We start from the raw sequence: 21,128 nt of genomic DNA on the forward strand, positions 1-21,128 counted from the left end.
GTTTGTGAGGGGTGGCTAGAATGGAACTGTTCAAAATCATCTCATGCCAAAAAATAAGTGATCCTGAGAAAGTGTAAATAAAATGAAGATAGGCAGCAGCTGGACCCCAGCTTGGATGTTCAGCACTGTATGAATACACAGGTTTGTAAAGCTGCTGCTGTAAAACTACAAGTCCCAGAATGTCTTTCACAAACACAGGACTCTCAAGTTCACACATGCTCAGTGTCTTGGTAGAAGCCTGTTTTCCATAGGTTCCTGGATAGGTTAAATCAAGTGGAGCAAATGGCCCCACCCTAAAAGCAAACTTTAGGATTGGAGTTTGAGCCTAGCCTAAGGGTGGAACCGGAACTTACCTTTGTACTTCAAGCAGGTCAGGGTTGGTTGGGTAGGTTTGGAACCGGCTGCTGTCCTGAGGCGTCTCACAGCTGCAAGCAGGTTTGAATCCAAGATTCTTGTGACCCTGCTGTCCTGCCCCCACCCCTCATATTTATTTTCTTCTTGGGAACTTCCAGCAGGTTATTATGTCTCATTCCTGCTGTCCCCAAGAACCCCTGTGTTACAAGATTTTTACTACAGGTTAAAAGTTAACTATCTATGGTTCCTTAGAAACACCTAGCACTGTCTCCCAGCAAACAAGAAATGCTGGAAAGAATGGGCCCTGGGGCCTTAGGTAGAAGTTAGGAATCCGGTGAGGTGGGAAGATGGTGTCAGACACCAAATATGAGGTCTTACTAGCTGCCCTGCCTCCTTTAGGTTCTGCCGGATAGCCACCATGGCCTCTCAGCCTCCTAGGCTGGCAGAAGAGTCTAGCCCAAGTCCTGGGGAGTCTGAATTGGCTGTAAACCCCTTTGATGGGCTTCCCTTTTCTTCCCGCTACTACGAGCTGCTTGAGCAGCGCCGAGCCTTGCCCATCTGGGCTGCTCGCTTCACCTTCTTGGAGCATTTGGAGAGCAGCCCCACTGGAGTGGTGCTAGTGTCTGGAGAGCCTGGCTCTGGCAAGAGCACCCAGGTGGTGGGAGATTCTGGGAATGGACAAGGGGAGGGGCTAAGGAATTTGGCCTTTTTCTAGGTAAGGGATGGGTTGTGCGGGGCTACAGGGGAGATGGGCTATGCTGGTAAAGAACCAAGGACTCCCCAAATCAGGATCCCTGGCCGTAGGCCCTCCCCAGCACTTCTGACTGAATCCCTCTATCTCTGACCGATTTTCCTTTTCTACCCCTACCCCAGATCCCTCAGTGGTGTGCAGAGTTTGCATTAGCCAGAGGGTTCCAGAACGGCCAGGTTACTGTCACTCAGCCTTACCCTCTGGCAGCCCTGAGCTTGGCTGTGCAGGTTGCTGATGAGATGGACCTGACTCTGGGTCATGAGGTTGGATACAGCATCCCTCAGGAGAACTGCGCAGAGTCTGACACCCTGCTCAGGTGGGGTCCTTTGCAGGCCTGACCTGAATCTAATTTCCTTCACCAAGTAGAAATGTCCATACCCTTCCCCAACCCAGTTCACCCTTTTAAATCATGCACAGTACAACTATTAAATTAAGCCTCTGAGTTCCAGCCAGGAATGTGAGTTCCCCTCACATTCACCTTGAAAATCTAACTTCCCTGTTTATGAACCAGCTGTCCTCAGTGGAGTTGAGGTGTCATAGTTATAACTCCCCAAGCTCAGAAAGTCAGTCACAGTATCTTTTTCTGACTCTCAATATCAAAATCCAGGTCCCTTGAGGAGAGGTTCCCCTGGACTTCTAGGACCAATCAGTGTCCATCCTGATTCCTCTGCGTACTACCAATGTCAACAGGTTCTGCTGGGACAGGCTGCTTCTGCAGGAGGTGGCCTCATCCCGGGGCATTGGAGGCTGGGGTGTGCTGGTGCTGGATGAGGCTCAAGAGCGGTCGGTGGCTTCAGACTCACTTCAGGGGCTGCTGCGAGATATCAAGCTGAGAAATCTTCCAGGGGACCCTAAAGTGGTTGTGGTTACCGACCCAGCCCTTGAACCTAAGCTCCAGGCCTTCTGGGGCAATCCTCCTACTGTGTATATACCCAAAGAGCCTGGTGGGAGTCCCACCCCTGTCTACAGAGACACTATCCCTACTGATCTGGTGGAAGCTGCCTGCCAAGCTGTGCTTGAGTTGTGTCAAAAGGAGGTTCCAGGAGATGTGCTTGTGTACCTGTCCAGTGAGGAGGTAAAATAATGGGATTACAAAAAAAAAAAAATGCTTAGGCTGACAATGTAGCTCAATGGTAGAGGGCTTGCATAGCATACATGAGGCCCTGGGTTTGATTCCCAATACTGCAAAAAAAAAAAAAAAAAAGTAATCATGTATACCTTCCTGTCCTGAGGGAATGGGATACTGGAGTGGTGGTATTTACTCTGCTGGGGTCTTAGGGAAAACACCAAGGATTTCAGGATAGAGCTGCCACCCACTTTTTGATTTCTAACGCAGGGATTTATGGTTCAGTGAACTGAAATGATAACATCCCCAACTTTCTGAGTATATACAGTTTTCAGAGTGAAGGGCCATAGTTTCTATCAGTTTGACAAAGGGGTTTCTGACTCCCCCTAAAAGGTGAGAACTGCCCTAATAGCCTGCCCCTCTCTTCAGGAAATTTCCCTGTGCTGTGAATCCTTGTCCAGGAAAGTGGGGACCTTAGCTCTCCCAGGACCTCAACCACGGGTGCTGCCCCTTCATCCAGGCTGTGGCCAAGCGATACAGGCTGTATATGAGGACACAGACATGGGTGCCCGGAAAGTTGTGGTCACTCATTGGCTGGCTGACTTCTCCTTCTCCCTCCCTTCTATCCGTCATGTCATTGATTCAGGACTGGAGCTTCGAAGTGTGAGTGAGAGATAAGGGGGAGTGGGACTAAAGACAAATGGCCCACTCTGATCTGTACTGACTTTGGTTGGGGGGTGGACAACAGGTTTACAATCCTCGGATCCGGGCAGAATCACAAGTATTAAGACCAATTAGCAAGTGTCAGGCAGAGGCAAGACGACTTCGAGCAAGAGGGTTCCCACCAGGTAAGAACCTTTACCCTCAATGAGGTCAAGCAGAGCAGTCATAGCACATCAGCCCTGAGAAATCTACTTTCCCAGGTCTTTCTCCCCTCAGGGTCCTGCCTCTGCCTGTACCCTCAGTCCTTCCTAGAACTAGAGGCTCCCCCACTGCCACAACCCAGGGTGTGTGAAGAGAATCTGAGTCCCCTGGTGTTACTACTAAAGAGGAGACAGATTGCAGAGCCAGGGGAGTGCCACTTCCTGGACCGGCCTGGTGAGCACCCATCCTGCTCAAGTGCTGCTCTCTGACCTACCTGCTCAGACTTTACACCCTCTAAGCTCTGTTTCCTCACCAGCTCCAGAAGCATTGATGCAGGCACTGGAAGACTTAGACTATCTGGCAGCTCTGGATGATGATGGGGACCTATCAGACCTGGGAGTCATCCTATCAGAGTTTCCCCTGTCCCCTGAGCTGGCCAAAGCCCTGCTGGCCTCCTGCGAGTTTGACTGCGTAGATGAGATGCTCACCCTTGCTGCCATGCTCACTGGTATATTTATAGCTTTAAGCCACAAAGGGGTTAAAAATTATATCACTTGTTAGTCTGGGGTGTGTGTGTGTGTGTGTGGTGCTGGGGATAGAAGCCAGGCTAGACAAGTGCTTTACCACTGAGCTACACCCCCAGTCCCTCACTCCTATAAATCACTGCTTGTGTGGTCACCGCAACCCTTCCTCTTGTGTTTTAGTGCTCCTAAGACTTGTCCTTTCCTCTGTGCTCTAGTTCCCACCTCCTACAGGGCATAATCACCTATCCCTCTAATTTCTGCAGCCTTTTCTCTCTGCTGCTTCTTACTTCTCTTCTTGCTTACATCTCTGTCTTATTACTGAAATCCACACACCTCTGCCTCTTCAGCTATACAACATGATCTATCTCATTCTATATAATGTGTTGCTCACCACTGGATTATCATTGCAGGCCCACATATCAGCTTTCAACTTACCAGTGACCTTCCAGATACACAAACTCAAAATGGAGACTTCTAAGCCTTTATTCGTGACCTTCTGATGCGAAAGTGCTGACCACTCCCACTTTGAAACTGCTTCCTCCCTAGGCTTCTGTGGTGCCACTCATCTATTCCTTGGACTCCCTTATTCTCTGTTCATCCATTGTAAATTGGTCCTCAGGATTCTATCCTTGGCCTTTGTGTCTTCTCATTCACCAAACTCTAAGCAAGTTTATCCACACTCATGGTTTGAAACTCTGCCTTTATACTTAAAATATCTAAACTTTGTGCCTCGTATCTCTCTGCCAGTACCATTCTTGTAGAGGGAGAGGGAAGGAGGAGGGAAAGATAGAAGGAAAGGAGAAGAAGAGAGACCCATTTTCTGTTGGACATTTCTACCAGAATAGTCCATGGTATCTGAACTCACGACCCTATTAAGCTACTCCTTTACCCATCACCACAAAATTTTTTTCCTCTCTTTGGATTCTCAATTTCAGATAATACCATCACCTCTGCTCCTCTACTACCATAATTCTAAAATAATCTTTCTGCAGGTTTTTTTATTTTTATTTTATAAATATCATTTTTAATTAATCCATTCCTCTGCATATTCACTGTCAGTGCCAATGTTAGGTCCTCATTGCTCGCTGAATTAGTAGTCTCCTAACTAGTCATGTGAATATTTTCAAATGTATGGACCCCCTTATTAAAAAATTCCTCTTCAACAGCTATTCTTTTTAATTTTTTTTTAGTTGTAGATGAATACAATACCTTTATTTATTTATTTTTATGTGGTGCTGAGGCTCAAACCCAGTGCATCATGCATGCTAGGCAAGCACTCTACCACTGAGCTAAAACACCAGCTACAACCTTCAACAGCTATTCTTTACCTTCAAGATATATGTAGGTACACATCTGTAACTCCACCAACTGAGGAAGCGGATCATAAGTTTGAGGTCATCCTCAGCGACTCTGTGAGACCCGGTATCAAAGAGAAAAGGTGGGGGTAGGGCTGGGGATGCAGCTTAGTGGTAAAAAGTTCTCCTGGGATCAATCCCTGCTCTCTCTCTCTCTCTCTCTCTCTCTCTCTCTCTCTCTCTCTCACACACACACACACACACCCCTAAAAAACTTCTTCGCACAACACATTCAGACTCTCATGACCTTGCATATACCTACCTTTAGCTTTAGCTCCTGCTATTCTGCCACATGCCATTGCCTCAGGTGGCTTACAGTTCCCCAATGTGCCATGTTGTTAACCTTGATTAATAGTCATGCTGTTCCCAAAGCCTCAAATATCCCCACTGAACTAATAATTCCTACCCAGAATTTCAAAAATTAGCCCCAAAGCCCTCATCCTTTTCTCTTATATCACCCATGCTCCTATCACCCAAAGCTGCCCTCTTCTGTGTTTCCAAAGTATTATATATATACCTATCATACTTATCAAGTCTGCTTGCTTGTTGGTCTCTCCCACCAATTAATCTTCTTGAGGGCAAGAGACTCCTTCATTTACAGCCATTCCTCAGAATCCATGGGAGATTGGTTCCTGGACCCACTGTGGATACCCAAATCCACTGATGCCTATGTCTTTTATAATAAAATGGCATATGAGGCTGGGGCTGGGCTCAGCGGTAGCACACTTGCCTGGCATGCATGAGGCACAACATACAAATAAAAAACAAAATAAATAAATAAAGGTCTATCAACAATATTTAAAATATATATATATATGGCATAGCATTTACATGTAAACCATGCACATCCTCCTATATATCCTAAATCATCTCTAGATTACTTATAAAACCAAATACAATGTAAACACTATATTTTTAAGGAATTATAACCAAAAAAAGACCATACATTTTCTGTTTAGATGCAGTTTTTTTTCTGAATATTTTTGATCCACAGTTGTTTGAGTTCACAGATGTAGAACCCATAGATATGGAGGCCAACTGTGTTAATCCCTAGTGTCTAATAAAGTGCAGAGTATGCAGAAGTTACCAATGTTTTTTGAATAAAATTCCCAAAGGGGCATTTGTACCTTTTAAATATTACACCTGTACTACTATCCTTTCTCATTCCCTCAAACCACCTTCCTCTCTTCAACCTCCAGTTGCCCCTGGGTTTACTCGTCCTCCACTGTGTGCGGAAGAAGCTGCCTTGCGTCGGGGTCTGGAACACCCCGATGGTGACCACAGCTCTCTGATCCAGGTTTATGAAGCGTTTATACAAAGTGAGTGGCCCACTTTGCTCCTTCTTAATCCCAGATTTTTCAAAAAGGAAAGTGGTGTGCAACCATCTGACAGATCTCTGAGCTCAGGAAGAGGAGGCCTTTTGGCCATAGGTTGTATCCTTTAGGAGGCCTCAAGGACGTCAGTTGTAGCTGGTCTCTTTCCTCTCCTAGGTGGAGCAAATGAGGCTTGGTGTCAGGCTCGGGGTCTAAACTGGGCAGCATTGTGCCAAGCCTGTAAACTTCGGGGAGAGCTCCAAGAACTCATGCAGCAAATTGAACTTCCCTTGACCCAACCAGCCTTTGGCTCTGAACAAAATCGCAGAAACCTTCAGAAAGCACTGGTGTCAGGATACTTCCTCAAGGTTAGGGGAAAGGTTTGGGGTGAGAATGATAAACACAGAGGAGACAGATATTTATATGCTACCTCTGAAATTTGGGGTGAGAATGATAAACACAGAGGAGACAGATATTTATGTGCAAGTACCATTCAGAATATATAAAACCAAGAGGGACTATTCCTCTGAGTTTTTGGAGTACAAGGGACTATGGAAATACCATATGTAGAGACAACACCCAAAGGTAATATTTTTACTTTTAAAACTCTCACTACCCCTACTAATTCTTTCTCGGCCCCCTTGTCTTTTTTCTACTCTCTGCCTCTTCTGTTTACTTATTCCTTCAATATCTTTGTCTTTCAATGAGGTGGCCCGAGACACAGATGGGACTGGAAATTACCTGCTCCTAACCCATAAGCATGTGGCCCAGCTCTCCTTAAATTGCTGCTACCAAAATCGACGTCCTCCAGCCAGACCCCCACAATGGGTGCTATACCACAGTTTCTCCATATCCAAAGACAACTGCCTTTCCATTGTTTCTGAAATTCAACCTCAGATGTGAGTTTCCTGACACACCTCCTGCACTGCCCATTCCTCTACCTGGGACCAAAACTAAAACTGTGAAGTTAGAGAGACTTAAGAAGAAGAGATCTTAGTGGTTTGAGGGGAGAGGGCTCATGGAAGGGGTTGTAGGAAGTTCAAGAGTCTGCTTTATAAGAGAAGATAGTGCTTATCTTGTTATGATTCTCTCTGTCAGGTTGGTGGAGTTGGCCCCTCCATATTTCCTGAGTAACTTGCCCCCCAGTGAGAGCAGAGATCTCCTGAACCAATTGAGGAAAGAAATGGCAGATTCATCGGCAGAGAGTGAATCTTCCTCCACCCAGGAGTTCAGAGATGCCTGTGTCCTGCAGTGACCTGCCTACCTAAGGATTAGAGCTGAGCTCAACTCATGGTCCTCCTTCAGGCTAACACCAAAGCAGACAACTAGATTTAGAAAGCCAGAGTTTAAGGTCAATGTAAATTCTGGAATCTAAAAGGAGTAGAGGGAATGGGGTAAGCCACAATCTATATCGGGTAGAATCCTTCCCTTAGCCTTCTTGTTGCTTTCCTTATTTGCCAGGGACTGACATGCTCCCCATTCTACCAAGTTATGTCAGATCCATTCTTGTACTCCCTTTTGATCTATAAAAGATTTTTCTATGATGCCAAGTTTGATTTTGATTTTGCAGCAGAATGTACAACAAGCATGAAGAAATGACATCATTTCAAAGATCTGGGGCCAACTCCTGGAACTTCTTGCCTGGCTCCCACCCCTGGTCAAGCCTTATGCTGTCTGACATAACATAAGCACAGAATATGAGTAGTCTGGCTATCATCGGCCCTGCCTCTCTTTACTCTGTCACAATGTTCCAGCCTCCAGGGGAGGAAGAATGGGAGTGCTAGAGGAATCAGACAGAATCTTTCCTTTGTCATACAACTTAGAGCTTACTCCTTTTTAAACTTGACAGTTACTACAACCATCCCCTCACTGAGCTCACCATCAACAAGCATCCCAGCAGCCTCTGGCTGAACTTGACACTTAAGGAACATTCTTTCTTTATGGCTATGAATACCTTCTCCCATTTTGCCCTTGGACTATTAACTTTGATATTCTTCATCATCTTGCACATTATAAATATGTTTGTGGAATTTGGCTGGAAAACAAGATTTAATCCTTAGAACTCTGCTTTTCTTCTGAATACCCTCTCTTGGAGATTCTGTCTGTTCTCATCATTTTCTATATTCATCTGTATGGGGATGTCAGTTTATGTCTCTCAAAGATACTTTTCCAGAATTTATTCTTTCTAGGTCTAACATTCGTTTTGCCTAGAGTTAATCTTACTATTAAACTTCCCAATTCCCCCTTTCATCATCCTCAGCACCATTGATTTCTTGATTCTCCATGTTTCCCATCTGAAATTATCTTTAATTTTTTTTAGTCTTATTATTTCCAAAGTATTCTGGTCACCCTAATTCCACTGGGCCCATTAACTTTCTCTCCATCCCCCTCCCACCGTGGGTACTAGGAATTGAACCTAGCACTATCTACCCAGTTCAATCTACCACTGAGCTACTTCCCTAGCCTCCCCCCCATCCCATCCCCTTCTTTGAGACAGGGTCTTTCGAAGTTGCCGAGGCTGCCTTTAACTTGTGGTCCTTCTCCTTCAGCCTCCTGAATAGCCCGGATTACAGGCCTGTGCCACTATGCTCAGTATGGACCCATTAATTTTGCCCAGTTTCCTCTTCTCCCTTTTCTGTCCCTGTGGGACACCAGAGCCAGATTTTCTTCGTAGATGTTATATTTTGTCTGATGTATAAGTATTCCTCTCACCTGCAACCAAGTGCACTGTGAAGCTCGAAAAGGAGAATACAGCCAGCAGATTGAACATAGTACAACATGAGACTCAAAGTCAAGAAGGAATCCTTAGCTATTATTTTACAGTTGAGGGATGAGATGCCCAACATGACAACCCTCTGGTCCCTGTCGTGATCAGTCAGATTCTGGCGCTCCAGCACCTTCTCCATTATTTCTCGGTTGTTGCCGTCTTCCTTTCTTCACACCTTTGTTGTAACCCTAGACAGCACCTGCTGCAGCCAACCCTTCCCAGCACCACTTGCTGCTCTCAGTACTCAGTCCAGGGCTCTGAGCCTATTCACCGCAGAACCCTTAGTCCCTGAAGAGAGTAGCTACCATTGGCCAGCCCATCCCCCTCCCTGCACCTTATTGGCTATCAACCTATAGGTCCCGCCCTTTCACACCTCAGGTTCCACTGGCCGCTTAGATGCTGTACTGTGAAAAATGGCGGGAAAAGCCCTGCATGAGCACCCTGGGAGTCTACTCGATGGGGGCCTGGGAGCCCACCCGGTGGCCAAAGAGCCGTCGACGATAATCTGAATTCCTGCTGCTTCTCATACACCCGGCTGCCAGGAAACCATGGGCCTAAGCAGCCGCGCTCCACTACCCGAAACGGGCGTTCCACGCGGCGCCTTGGTCCCGTAAAGAGAGCTCGGCGGATCCAGCAGGCGAAGCTCACACTACCGAGGCAAGCCCAGACACAGAAGCCACTTTGTTGTCTTCGGCCCAAGGCTGCAGATTCTGCAGCGCGAAGAGTGACGAGTTGTGCAGGCAAAGCGGGTCCGGCGGCAGGGGCGGCCGCAGCGGCCGTGGTAGCGCGTCCTGCTGCAGGTGCAAGAGCAGCCGACCCGCGCGGTGCCTCTCGGCCTCGCGCTCCTCTGCGGTCTGGCGCCTGGGCGGGCGGAGATGCGGGGTCAGCGAGGCGGTCCTCGCCCACCCCGCGCCTCACCGCCACTTGGCCGGCCCCGCGGGCCCCAGTCCGCCCTAGCTCACCGCCACTTGGTGCGTCGGTTCTGGAACCAGGTCTTCACCTGTGCGTCGGTCATGCGCAAGGCCTTTGCCAGCGCCGCCCTCTCGGCCGAGGCCAGGTACTTCTGGCGCAGGAAGCGCCGTTCCAGCTCCAGCACCTGCGAGCGGGAAAAGGACGTGCGCGGCTTCTTCCGCTTCGGGGGGGTCCGGTTTTGGTAAGGGTGGCCTATGCGGCGCGTCCCAGAGAAGGGCGACAGCGCTGCTATGGGGAGGAAAAAAGAGCAGGGTAGGGTTTGCGGGGTGGCCCGAGGTATCGCTGAGAAGAGACCCTGGTCCTTACCCGGGCCCCAGGCTCGGCCCAGCATTAGCAGAAGCATCCAGACAAGAAGGGATATCGGAAGCAACGGCCCTCCGCATGAGTAAGGAGAGATGTCCCCCATAACTTCACCCTGCCCACCCCGCAGTGTGGACAGTGGAATTGCAAGGTAGGGCTGTACAGGCACCGACGACAGCTCCCTCCCCATTGCTCTCATCTGCAGGATCAAAAGGTCCGGGGTGGAGGAGGATCCCCCGAGATAATCTGAGGGGAAGTAAAAAAGAGGTCCCTGAGTTGGAGCAGAAAGAAAAGAGGAAAAGGGTCAGAGTGTGGCATGACGCTGGAGGCGTCGGGCAACCTCACCGGTGAGCCGATCCTTGGCCAAGCGTCGGCCGCTGTCCATCCATGGAAAGGTGAGTCCAGCTAGGCTCCCGGCGCCGCCCAAACCCGAGGGCCCAGGCACCGCAGGGGCGCCTCCCGCGGGCGGCGGCACTGGCAGCGGGCGATGAGCCGGAACGCGGATCACGCCACCCGGGCCCACTCCGGAGCTGCTGGGCAGCGGGGCCAGAGAACCTGCAGGGCCATAACCCGAGGCTCCGTGGAATCCACCCGAGAATGCCGCACTCTCGCTGTGGCTCTGGCCGGTACGACCCGGGCCTAGGCCACCCCCCGGGGGTTCGGAGCCGCTCAGAATCTGATCGATGCCGAAGCTGATTGGCTCGTGGTGCGCAAGGTTGTGCGGAGCCAGCACCGCGGGCTCCATGGGTCTGAGCCTGGGAAGACCTCAGGAGGTTCCGTGGATAAGTAGAGTGCCGCAGATATATAGCTCTGGGAGCCCAGCGGCGGCGCGCCCAGGTCAGCGGCCTCAAGGGCCAGCGAGGCTGGCCACAGCCGGGCGCCGGGCCCCCCAGAACAGCAGCAACCCTGTGCGCCTGGAAAAGCCTCGCGGCTGCCCGCCCCTGCCGGGCGTCTGCACTGGGGCTCGCATCCCGGAGGAACGCGGCCCGCCGGGGCCCCCGAGCTCCCTTGCTGGCTCCGAAGCACAGATGGACGCTAGTCTGCCGAGGTCGCTGCCCAAGTCTCGGGTGGAGAGGGTTGGCCAGCTCGGACTGGGGCAATGACTGACAGACCGGCCCCGGGTGGGCAGTGGGGGCTGGGGGTAGGGCAGGGGCGGGGCCCGACTGTTAAAGGGGAAAGGACGCCTGTTTGCGCCAAACACCCGGCGGGATGTGCGGGGCGGAGGCAGAGGAGGGGAGGATGTTAGGAACAAGGCTCAGCGCGGGAGGGGCCAGAGCTTGGGCAGCTGAGTCAGCCAAGATGCTCACGTCGCCTCCATCCTTTCTGGCCTCCGCCTTTGGGCTGCCTCCGCTTCACCGGCTTCCTCGGCAGGTGCTTCTTTCCCCAGGCCCCACTCTTCACCTCCCGATGGGTCCTTCTTGCCAACTCCTGGATTCGTTATGACCCCCACCTAAGTGTTCTCTAAGATCAAATCTCGTTGAGGCTTCCCGGCTGCGTACGAAGTGGTTGAGGAACAGCAACCCGCGATCTAGAGGCCCAAGAAGAGGACAGGTGTGGGAAGGGAATGGCAGGGCGAGTTCGGCGGGCTCGGTCCGGGGACAAACACTCCGCGTTCTTGATCCTTAGTGTACCTCCTGACCTCTCCTTTAGAGCAACCGGTCCTGTCCGGGCGCATCGGTAATTGGTGCCATGTTTCTTAGAATTTCGATTTTCCGAAATCGCTGCAAATCAAACCCGTTGCTCAACCTTGGCCGACTTATCATCCCCAGTGCAGGGAAGCCTGAAGGCGGGATTCTGCCCCTTTATTCTGAGCCCAAGAGGTCTTTTCGCATACTTTCCCCTCTTAGAGACCAGAGGACAAAATCGCCACCGGCAGCACGAGGGACTCGCTGAGGCCTTGGGAGGATCCCGGACGCCCAGTTTCCCATTCACACTTTATCCCAACCAAACCCCAGAAAATGACCCTGGGGCGTGCCAGCGAAGGGAGCTGGGGAAAGGCTGAAACCGCTTGGTGACCTTGTGACCTCTGGCGGAGAACCCAGGAGCTGGGAGTGTATGAACTCTGCGTCCTTCCTCGGGATGGGACCCTGGCCGGGAGGGCCCCAGAGCCTTAGACCCGCCCCCGCCGCCACCCTGCCCGGTGCAGGCCGCCATAATCAGGTTAGCTGGGCCGGAATTACATTACCTTCCCCAGCCCGCCCCGGCCCTGGGGGGGGGCCTGGCGCCTCCGAGCCGGTGAGACTGGGCGCGGGGAGGGGGGCACTCTTATCATCCCACAGCGGGTGGGCACCGATGAGCTGCACAGCCTGCCTCAGGCACGTGGTGGCCAAAAGACCCCGCCCCGTTGTGCCAGTCCCCTACCCTAACCCGAGTCTACTCCAAGGTTCGCTCTACCCTGCAGGTTTCCCGTGTGAACCGAAATGCCTTCTAAGTCCAGTAAATGGATCTCCCTGGGAGCACTGAACTTCCAATAGATTCCCCAGGATCCCCTGGGAAAAACTGGTCCCTCCTTTCTCCCCAGCAGATGGGCTGGCAGCCTGGCGCCTGAGGCAGGGTGAGCGGGTCTTTTTCCTCCTGGGAATGAAGAATGATATTTGGGCATCTGGGCAGGAAGATTAAAAAAGAGACAAATGGGTTTTTTCCTCACCCAAAACTACCAACCCCTCGATGTTCCCAAAATCCTCAGTCTGAAGGGGTTGGTTGAGCCATGGGGGGAGGAAGTGGACATTAATAATATGTGATAATCTCCCCAGAGTTGGCCACCTCTATCATCCAATTTCTCCAGCTTGTCCTCAGTCCTGCTCACAGAAACAGACCTTCTGAAACTGGGGGGCTTCTATCAATTTGGCAGCTGTGTTTTTATCTTGGTGTAGGAAATTTACATCATCACCTTCCCTATCCCTTCCAGAAACTTGCCCTTTTTTAGCAGCTGCTGGAGGCTATAAGGAAATGTGTAGTCTCTGCTCTTGAGGCAAAACACTCAGAAATAGCATAGGCTAGACTCAACTGATTGGGAATAGAGAACCTAGGGAGATAGCCAGCCAAGAAGTGCGGCCTCTGACAGGGGGCTTGCCTGCAGATTAGGAGTTTGCCACTCCCTTCCCTGCTCAGGGGGGTGGTTGGGGAGGGAGTGAGTAATTTCAAGTTGAATGAATCTTTTTTAATAAATCAATGGGCAAATCAATTAAAGAAAAAAAGAAACATCATGCATAACTGGCTTACTGTACATCCCTTTCTTTTTGAGGTGAATATAGATGGCACTGCTTCTCACCGAGAGATTGCTCAGTTGACCCTTTGAGAAGAATGATCACAAACTCAATAGTACATATGAATCTCCTGAGATTTTTTTTTTTTATTTCAGTATCCCACTTCAAGAACAGAGGGCATCCAGTTCTGTCAGCCACAGAGCTAGGGAAATTCTCTTCTTGCCTCTACCTCTCTGATTGTGATTCTCAGGGAAAGGATAGTTCCTGCTAGTTCAGGTTGAAGATTGAGGCACTGGGGTGAGCGCCTCCTAATACACACCACATTGGATGTGTCTTACCATATTCTTTGTATCTGTGCCCCCCAAGTCTTCAGTCTGAGCTTGTAGCCTCATAGGAAGAAGCCAAACCCTAGCCGCTACTCTTATTCCCTCCTTCCTGTCATTAATCCATGTCCTTTATTCAAGATGGTTCCCACTCCTAAATCATTTATCAGCTTAGTTCTTCCTGGCCCCAACTGACATCATATGAACATAATCATTGCCTGATTCTCCAAAAAACAATTATGTTTTTCTTTTCCTTTTTGCTGTCCATGTCCACTGCCCCCATGTCCTCATCATTCATTCTTGTATTAACACAGTGCAAACTGGCTTCCCTATAGTGACACTTTCTTTTCTAGTGTCTGGCATATCTTTCCAGGCCTTCCCTAACATGTTTTACTTTGTTGATCATCGATGGTTTTTGAAATGTCCTTTCTTTTGGCTTCTGTAATATTCTATTATTTTGTATTTTGGACTTTGTCACAGCTTACATCTCTCCTTCACTGACTTTGCTCCTTCTACTGAAGTGTACAAACATTCTTCAGAGCACAGACTTGAGCTTTCTTCCTTTCTTTTTCCTTTTTGTTTTCATACTGAGGATTGAAGCCAGGGCCATGAACATAATAGGCAAGAGCTCCAACACTGAGCGACATCCCCAGCTGCCCCCCCTTTTATTATATTTTGTTTTTGATGTTGATGGACCTTTATTTTATTCATACACGCACACACACTGTTGAGAATCAAACCCAGTGCCTCACACATGCTAGGCAAGTGGTCTACCACTGAGCCACAACTCCAGGCCCCCATTTTTGCTGTCCCCCTTTTAAATGTTTTTATTTTGAGGGGGTCTCACTAAATTGTGGAAGTTGGCATCAAACTGGGGATCCTCCTGCCTCAGCTTCCTTAGTATCTGAGATTAAAGTGCGTGTCACCATACTCAGCAACTTCAGCTTTCATTATTTCTACATCTGCTCAGGTTTCATCCATTCCAGTATTCCCAACTCTCACATCTACCGAGACAACTCTGGGACATGATACTTTAGCCCCACCACTCCTTTCTGTCTGACCAGCTCACTTTGCCATTCCTGAAACTACTGTAAGACATGCCTACCTCCCAAATTCCTCATTCACCCTCTTGCCCAAGCCCCACAAATCCAGTCCCTGGCTAATTTCTTCTATTAACTTTCCTTTGGAGAATTTCAGATACAACCCTTTCCATCTACATTGCTAAAACCCTAATCTAAGCTGCCAACACTGCCACCTGGACTTACTTATTTGTTCATCCAGAAATTTTTTTATTGAATATCCACTATGTGCCTGGCATTAGAGATAAAGCTGTGAACACAATGGATAGTGGTGGATTTGCCTCTGAAAGCTTTCATTCTAGTGGAAAATGCAAATGAAAAATTAACCAAGTATGTATTAGCAATATGTAAAAGAAAAACATATTAAATAATAATAAACACTAATAATGCTAATAAATGCTAAGAAGAAAAATAGAGCAAGGAAGTGAAGGGGGATAGATAGTGATCACAGAAGCTTCATGGAGGGAAAATTGTAAAGGAAGGAGCCATTTGGATACCCAGAATTTCAAGTTGGAACTCAGCATACCCTGGTGTGACTGTGGAGTAAATACTGAAGGGTTCTTTGTGACTGGAGAGACTATGCAGGGCCTTGCAGACCTTTATAAGACCTTTGGCTTTTATTATGATTGAAAAGGGAAGCTATAATAAGGTTTGTTTCTGGTGTTTGTTTACAAGTTTTGGAGATGAACCAGGGCCTCTACCACTACTTACCAAAGTTTTTAAACAGAAAAAAAAACTTGATTTTTCAATTTTATTTTTAACAGCTTTTTGAGGTACAAATGACAAACTGCAGATATTTGAAGTGTACAATTTAATGTCTTGACATCTATATACCCATGAAATTATCATCACAATCCAAATAAAACATGTTCATCAAAAACCTTCCTAGTATCCTTTCTGATTCATGACATCAGAATATTTCTGAGCTGCCCTGTAAAGAACAGGATAAAGAAGTGCAAAGGTGGACACAAAGAATGCAAAGAAGCCATTGCAACCACCAAGAAGTGGAAAGTAAACAGTGGCCATAATGAATAATTGGTTAATAAAGCAGGAATTTCATAACTCCTTGCTGCTTGTCCACAATTCATTTTGAAGAGAAATGGGTATTTTGTTGCATTCATGGGGGAACACCTCCCTCCTCACCTGCCCCCACTTGTACTAGCTCCCTGTTGTCCTAAGGCTAAAATCCCAACTCTTAGTCGTTGCCGTGTCTGTCACCACTCTCAAATCCACACCTTGACCTCCTTCCCGATATTCCTCTCCACTTTGCCTTTCTTTTCTATTTCCATCACACTTCTACCCCTTCTTCCATGTCTAAATTGTGCTCGCACAAAGTCCCACTTTTTCCTCAAAGCCTTTTGAGGTCTTATTGGGATCTCACCCTTCTCGAATCTCCAGTTGCATTGTTGTCGATACGTCATAGTAAACTTAATTCTTTTAAAATTTCGCTGTAAGGACCCAGGGATGGCGGTGCACAAGCCCTCACGACCCCAGAGTCCTCCCCAAGTGTGGGGCTGGGCCTATGCTACTGCAGGCGCTCGCTACCTAAGCGTGTCTCCGTGCCGCAGTGTCCTATCGTCCTCCCCTCCTCCTTCGGCATCTGCTCTGCATTAGTCTGTCCCAGGCCTCCGCAGGCGCCGATGATTAAATCATCATCATTAACCAGGGCTTGCTACCCCCCCAATCCCCAGCAGCCGGGGGAAAATGTGGGGGGGGGGTAGTAAGATCACTACCAAGTCCCTGGGGGATCTCCCTCCCCACCCCACCGTCTCTGAGACTCCGCAAAGCCCCTAGAAACTCCGGCAGCGGAGCTGGAAGAAGGCCTGCCGTCTGGGTGAAGCTCCGCAACGCGTCAGCCTACCAGGCGGCCTTCCCAGGAGAAGACCCAAGCCTTCCTTCTTCAGCTGGGTCACAGTCACTGGAGACTGACGTGCCTGAGCGGTAGCTGGCCGTGATCGCCAGGCCTTTTGGGGTAGGAAGGGGCAGTCTTTGGCAGGCTCCAAAAGTTAGTCCTGAGGTCGGATAGGATCTACTTTGATGGCTCCTACAGGAGGTGGAAGTGATAGGACCCTTACCACACACACCCCCACTCCCTAATTATGGATTGAGGAGGGGGAGGGGCCAGTGGGGCTCAGGTGAGCACTCGGGGGAGTAAGAGACATGGGCGGGGCCTTGCAGAGAATGAGCGAATCCGAAAAGACCTAGGCCCTCGTTGCCTGGAGACAAGTCCCGCCCCGCAGGCGGCACCGGAAGTGGCAGGCCAGGATCAGCCTTTAAGATGGCGTCTCCTCAGGGGGGCCAGATTGCGATCGCGATGAGGCTTCGGAACCAGCTCCAGTCAGTGTACAAGATGGACCCGCTACGGAACGAGGTGCAGGGGCGGCAGGGTTACTGCTGTGGTCGGCTAGCGGTGCGAACTGGGGCGGGCTAGAGGACGGGCGGTGGCTGGCCAGAAGCCCAATGCGCTTGCGCAGAGACAGGGTTCCCGGTGCGCAGGCGCGATTGCGATCGGGTTGCCAAACTCAGAGCTAGAACGCCTGCGCATTGTGCAGCCAACCCCGTGTAGTCTCCCCTGGGAAAGGAGGGTCTGGCGGGTCCACGTGAAGAGACCCCTGCTGTGCGCGGAGCCCTCTGCTGGGCGGAGGCGGATTGCCAGCCCCTGGAATTTAATCCTCTGCTGACAGCGGAGGGTGTGGGGCTGGACTGGAGTCTGATGAAAGACACGACCCCCAAGCTGGGAAAGCGCACGAGGTGGGGTGGGCTGGGGTGAGGAATGGATAATAGGTGACGGAGGGTGTGTCCGCAGGAGGAGGTCCGAGTGAAGATCAAAGACCTGAATGAGCATATCGTTTGCTGTCTGTGCGCTGGCTACTTCGTGGATGCCACCACCATCACAGAGTGTCTTCATACTTGTGAGTGCCCTAAATCCTACCTGATTCTTCCAGGCCCAAGCCCTCACCAAGCAGACCGTGAGCTTCTGTGCCTCCTGCCCCACCCATCCCATGTATTGGGTTCCCAGGGAGTTTGAAAGTCTGCTTTTCTCTTCTGCAGTCTGCAAAAGTTGTATCGTGAAGTACCTACAAACCAGCAAGTACTGCCCCATGTGCAACATCAAGATTCACGAGACACAGCCACTGCTCAACCTCAAACTGGACCGGGTCATGCAGGACATCGTATACAAGCTAGTGCCTGGCTTGCAAGACAGTGAGTAATCAAATTGACTTTGAGAGGCTTCTTGAGATCTAATGAATGCTGGGTGACAGCTTGAGGTGACAAGGGTTTTGATGGGAATTATGTAGGTTTTAAAAATGCCAACAGCCAAAGGAACAAAGAAGGAGGACTAACAGTTTACTCCCATACTTCACACCCTCCTAGGTGAAGAGAAACGAATTCGGGAATTCTACCAGTCTCGAGGCTTGGACAGGGTCACTCAGCCCAGTGGGGAAGGTATGTCCCTGGTAGCAGGAGGGTAAAGCTAAGCCCCCAGAGAAAAGAAGGGTATGGAACCTCCTCAGTACCTTATTTTTCTGGGAAAAGAAGGATATGGAACCTCCTCAGTACCTTATTTTTCTCAGAGCCAGCCCTCAGCAACCTTGGCCTCCCCTTCAGCAGCTTCGACCACTCCAAAGCCCACTACTATCGCTATGATGAGCAGCTAAGCCTATGCTTGGAGCGACTGAGGTGAGGAGCAGTTCAGAAGTTGTGTGAAATGATAGTGCCCAGAGCAGGGGAGTGGAGAGGCCAAGCAGTAAGGGAGTGTCTGTGTACTTTAAGAGTATGCAGGGTGGCTCCTGGTATAGGAAGGAAGGAAAAATGGAGGCTCCCTAACCTGTGTTTTTTTCCCCCCAGTTCTGGCAAAGACAAGAATAAAAGTGTTCTGCAGGTGAGAGGGGTTGAAGGGAGGGTTCATCTAAGAAGATTCAACTTCCTGTGGCCCCTCCTTAAGCACTTTGTCTTCCCCTCCCCTCCCTGTCCTTAGAATAAGTATGTCAGATGTTCTGTTAGAGCTGAGGTACGCCATCTCCGGAGGGTCCTTTGTCACCGCTTGATGCTAAATCCACAGCATGTAAGTAATCCCACAGTAGTTTAATTTCCTTTTATGAAGGAGAAGGAGTTAAGAAAGGACGGACAAAGTCTAGGGTACACCAGGGTAGTTCTAGACCAAAGAGGAGAATTCCATTTGCCTCTTAGGTACAGCTCCTTTTTGACAATGAAGTTCTCCCTGATCACATGACAATGAAACAGATATGGCTCTCCCGCTGGTTCGGCAAGGTAAGCCAGGCAAAGGTGGGCTGGGGCCCTTATATAATAAACTGTCCACTGACTACTTCTTCCCCCTTTCTTTCCTTAGCCATCCCCTTTGCTTTTACAATACAGTGTGAAAGAGAAGAGGAGGTAGGGGCCAAGCCCCAACCCCATCCCTTACCCTTTCCCTTCCCAGATATTTATGTGAAATTAACTGTGGCTTTATTTTTTGAAATAAAAGCTTTAAAAAAGCATCTTTCTTCTTCCTGCCACACACTCAGGCTTTGTCCTGTGTCCTGCTTCCCTCAAAAATCCTCATAAGTTTTACTCTAAAGACGGGCCTCTCCTCTACTATGAAGGGCCCTCAATGTCTTGCCAAAGGAGAAGGGGATAAGGCCCTATAGTGAAACTTAGAAACTGAGCCAACTGAAACCCACCCATACCAGCTCCTTTTGGTGAACGGAGTGCTTTCTGGGAGCAGCTCTCACTGTCCTTGTATGCTGCAGCATGTGATGCAGAGTGGAGGTGTCCTAATTGAGTATGGGGAGAGGAGGGCTAGGGTTCAATAGTGTCTGCTGAAGAAGAGTGATATGTTAAAGAAACATTCAAAGAATTGCACTCTGGTTCTATAACCTGAGTAATAGGAAGAGAAAGAAGGAAGGAATCTGAAAAACAGTTGAGACCTGTGTGTTGGCACATGCCTGTAATCCCAGCTACTTGGGAGGCTGAGGCAGGAGGATTGTAAATCCCAGGTCAGCTTCGGCAATTTAGTGAGACCCTCTTCCAAAATAAAATATTTTATAAGAGCTGAAATGACTCAGTAGTAGAATACACCTGGGCTCAATTCCCAGTACTGCAAAGAACAACCAAACAAAAACAAAAGAAATTGGGTAGAGGTGGCAGGAAGTTGGCTTATTAGTTGGAAGCTTGGCTTATTCTTATAGGTTTCCTGCGGTGGGAAGAAGGAAGTGGCTAAGTGAAGCCAGGGTGGGGACAATTGAGGAAAGCTGGCTGATGTAGAGAACACTGGAAACTTCAAAGAACAAGAGGAGTTTGGCAAGATCCCAGCAGGTCAGGAGGCTGAGGCAGGAGGATCCCGAGTTCACAGCCAACCTCAGCAATGGCAAGGCACTATGCAACTTGGTGAGACCCTGTCTCTAAATAAAATACAACATAAGGCTGGGGATATGGCTCAGTGGTTGAGTGCTTCGGAGTTCAATCCCCAGTACCCGCCCCCTGCCAAAAAAAAAGAAGAAGAAGAACAAGAAAGAAGCAGCAAGGCCCAAGCTCCACTGAGTGTTTGGGCAGACGTCCCTTGTCTGTATAAGCCTGGACATGCACTCTGGGCGCTGGCAATAAACTCAGCGAATGTTCTTTTTCTATGGGCCTCTAAATGGGATAGCAATTGGGACAGGCACAGAGGCCAAAGCAAAGACTTCCTGAAGGAAGCAGAGGGGGCTGCTTCTGAGTCTGGAACAGTGGGATGGAACAAGAAGCATAAATGTCAGGAGATGGAGAGTGGAAAGATTGGAAAGCCTAAATCTCACTCTGGCACTGACCTATTTCCGACTCCACTAAGTCTGACTTTAAGGGGGTGGCTGTGCATACCTGTTGAGAACCAAAGACACTGCACTTTGGTGAGTGAAGGCCAGATGGCAGAGGACACAGGTGAAAGCCTGGCCGTGGTTACAGAGGGCTGTCTGAATTGGGTAAGAAAACTGGAGACTTGACTCTGGGTGGGGAAAATCTGAGGTCACTTCTAGAACTCCCCTCCCCTTACCATAATCTGCTTGTGCTTTCTAGAAACCTCTAACACTGGGTGTGGATGAAGAGTGTGCCATCAAGGGAAGGCAAGCATAGAAAGGTTGAAGGTGCTGAGAAAGAGTGCCCTAGTGCATGGGGCAGGGGACAGGTACCTGAGAGGGAACACTGCAGAACTACCTGGGTACAATCCCATCCTGACCCAGGTCTCCAAGATTACTAAAGCTTCCCCTGTTTCTGGGTCTCAT

The 21,128-nt window shown here is 49.4% G+C and overlaps 3 protein-coding genes and 1 long non-coding RNA gene across 7 annotated transcripts; 3 read left to right on the forward strand and 1 right to left on the reverse strand.

Moving 5' to 3' along the window:
- Positions 1-41: 41 nt before the first annotated feature.
- Positions 42-7,771, forward strand: Dqx1 (DEAQ-box RNA dependent ATPase 1). Of its 3 annotated transcripts, XM_046432211.2 has the most exons (12): positions 42-435; positions 754-1,009; positions 1,228-1,421; positions 1,796-2,180; positions 2,601-2,834; positions 2,920-3,019; positions 3,111-3,269; positions 3,352-3,543; positions 6,114-6,233; positions 6,405-6,595; positions 6,936-7,126; positions 7,326-7,771. In XM_046432211.2, the coding sequence occupies exons 2-12, from the start codon at positions 773-775 to the stop codon at positions 7,480-7,482; spliced, it is 2,160 nt and encodes a 719-aa protein (XP_046288167.1). In that variant the 5' UTR covers positions 42-435; positions 754-772; the 3' UTR covers positions 7,483-7,771. The 3 variants fall into 3 exon arrangements, with proteins under 3 accessions (XP_046288167.1, XP_058431074.1, XP_046288168.1); XM_058575091.1 differs by having other exon boundaries at positions 42-1,009; XM_046432212.2 differs by lacking the exon at positions 754-1,009.
- A 1,247-nt stretch (positions 7,772-9,018) lies between these two features.
- Tlx2 (T cell leukemia homeobox 2) lies at positions 9,019-11,346 on the reverse strand. Its single transcript, XM_046432340.1, has 3 exons — positions 10,612-11,346; positions 9,957-10,194; positions 9,019-9,855 (listed from the first exon to the last, which is right to left on the reverse strand). The coding sequence occupies exons 1-3, from the start codon at positions 11,009-11,011 to the stop codon at positions 9,639-9,641; spliced, it is 855 nt and encodes a 284-aa protein (XP_046288296.1). The 5' UTR covers positions 11,012-11,346; the 3' UTR covers positions 9,019-9,638.
- A 167-nt stretch (positions 11,347-11,513) lies between these two features.
- LOC124084928 (uncharacterized) lies at positions 11,514-15,729 on the forward strand. Its single transcript, XR_006849293.2, has 3 exons — positions 11,514-11,817; positions 12,114-12,426; positions 12,668-15,729. It is a non-coding gene; the product is annotated as an uncharacterized LOC124084928 (long non-coding RNA).
- Positions 15,730-17,096: 1,367 nt separating this feature from the next.
- Pcgf1 (polycomb group ring finger 1) lies at positions 17,097-20,499 on the forward strand. 2 transcript variants are annotated; one of them, XM_046432426.2, is made up of 9 exons: positions 17,097-17,245; positions 17,681-17,786; positions 17,926-18,078; positions 18,250-18,321; positions 18,450-18,555; positions 18,724-18,757; positions 18,854-18,940; positions 19,066-19,146; positions 20,064-20,499. In XM_046432426.2, the coding sequence occupies exons 1-9, from the start codon at positions 17,153-17,155 to the stop codon at positions 20,097-20,099; spliced, it is 768 nt and encodes a 255-aa protein (XP_046288382.1). In that variant the 5' UTR covers positions 17,097-17,152; the 3' UTR covers positions 20,100-20,499. The 2 variants fall into 2 exon arrangements, with proteins under 2 accessions (XP_046288382.1, XP_046288381.1); XM_046432425.2 differs by lacking the exon at positions 20,064-20,499 and adding an exon at positions 19,226-19,373.
- The last annotated feature ends 629 nt before the right edge of the window (positions 20,500-21,128 follow it).

Source organism: Marmota monax, unplaced genomic scaffold (genome assembly GCF_021218885.2).
Source record: "Marmota monax isolate L192 unplaced genomic scaffold, Marmota_monax_Labrador192_F-V1.1 WCK01_AAM20220418_F8-fsc00106, whole genome shotgun sequence".
Classification (NCBI taxonomy): domain Eukaryota; kingdom Metazoa; phylum Chordata; class Mammalia; order Rodentia; family Sciuridae; genus Marmota; species Marmota monax.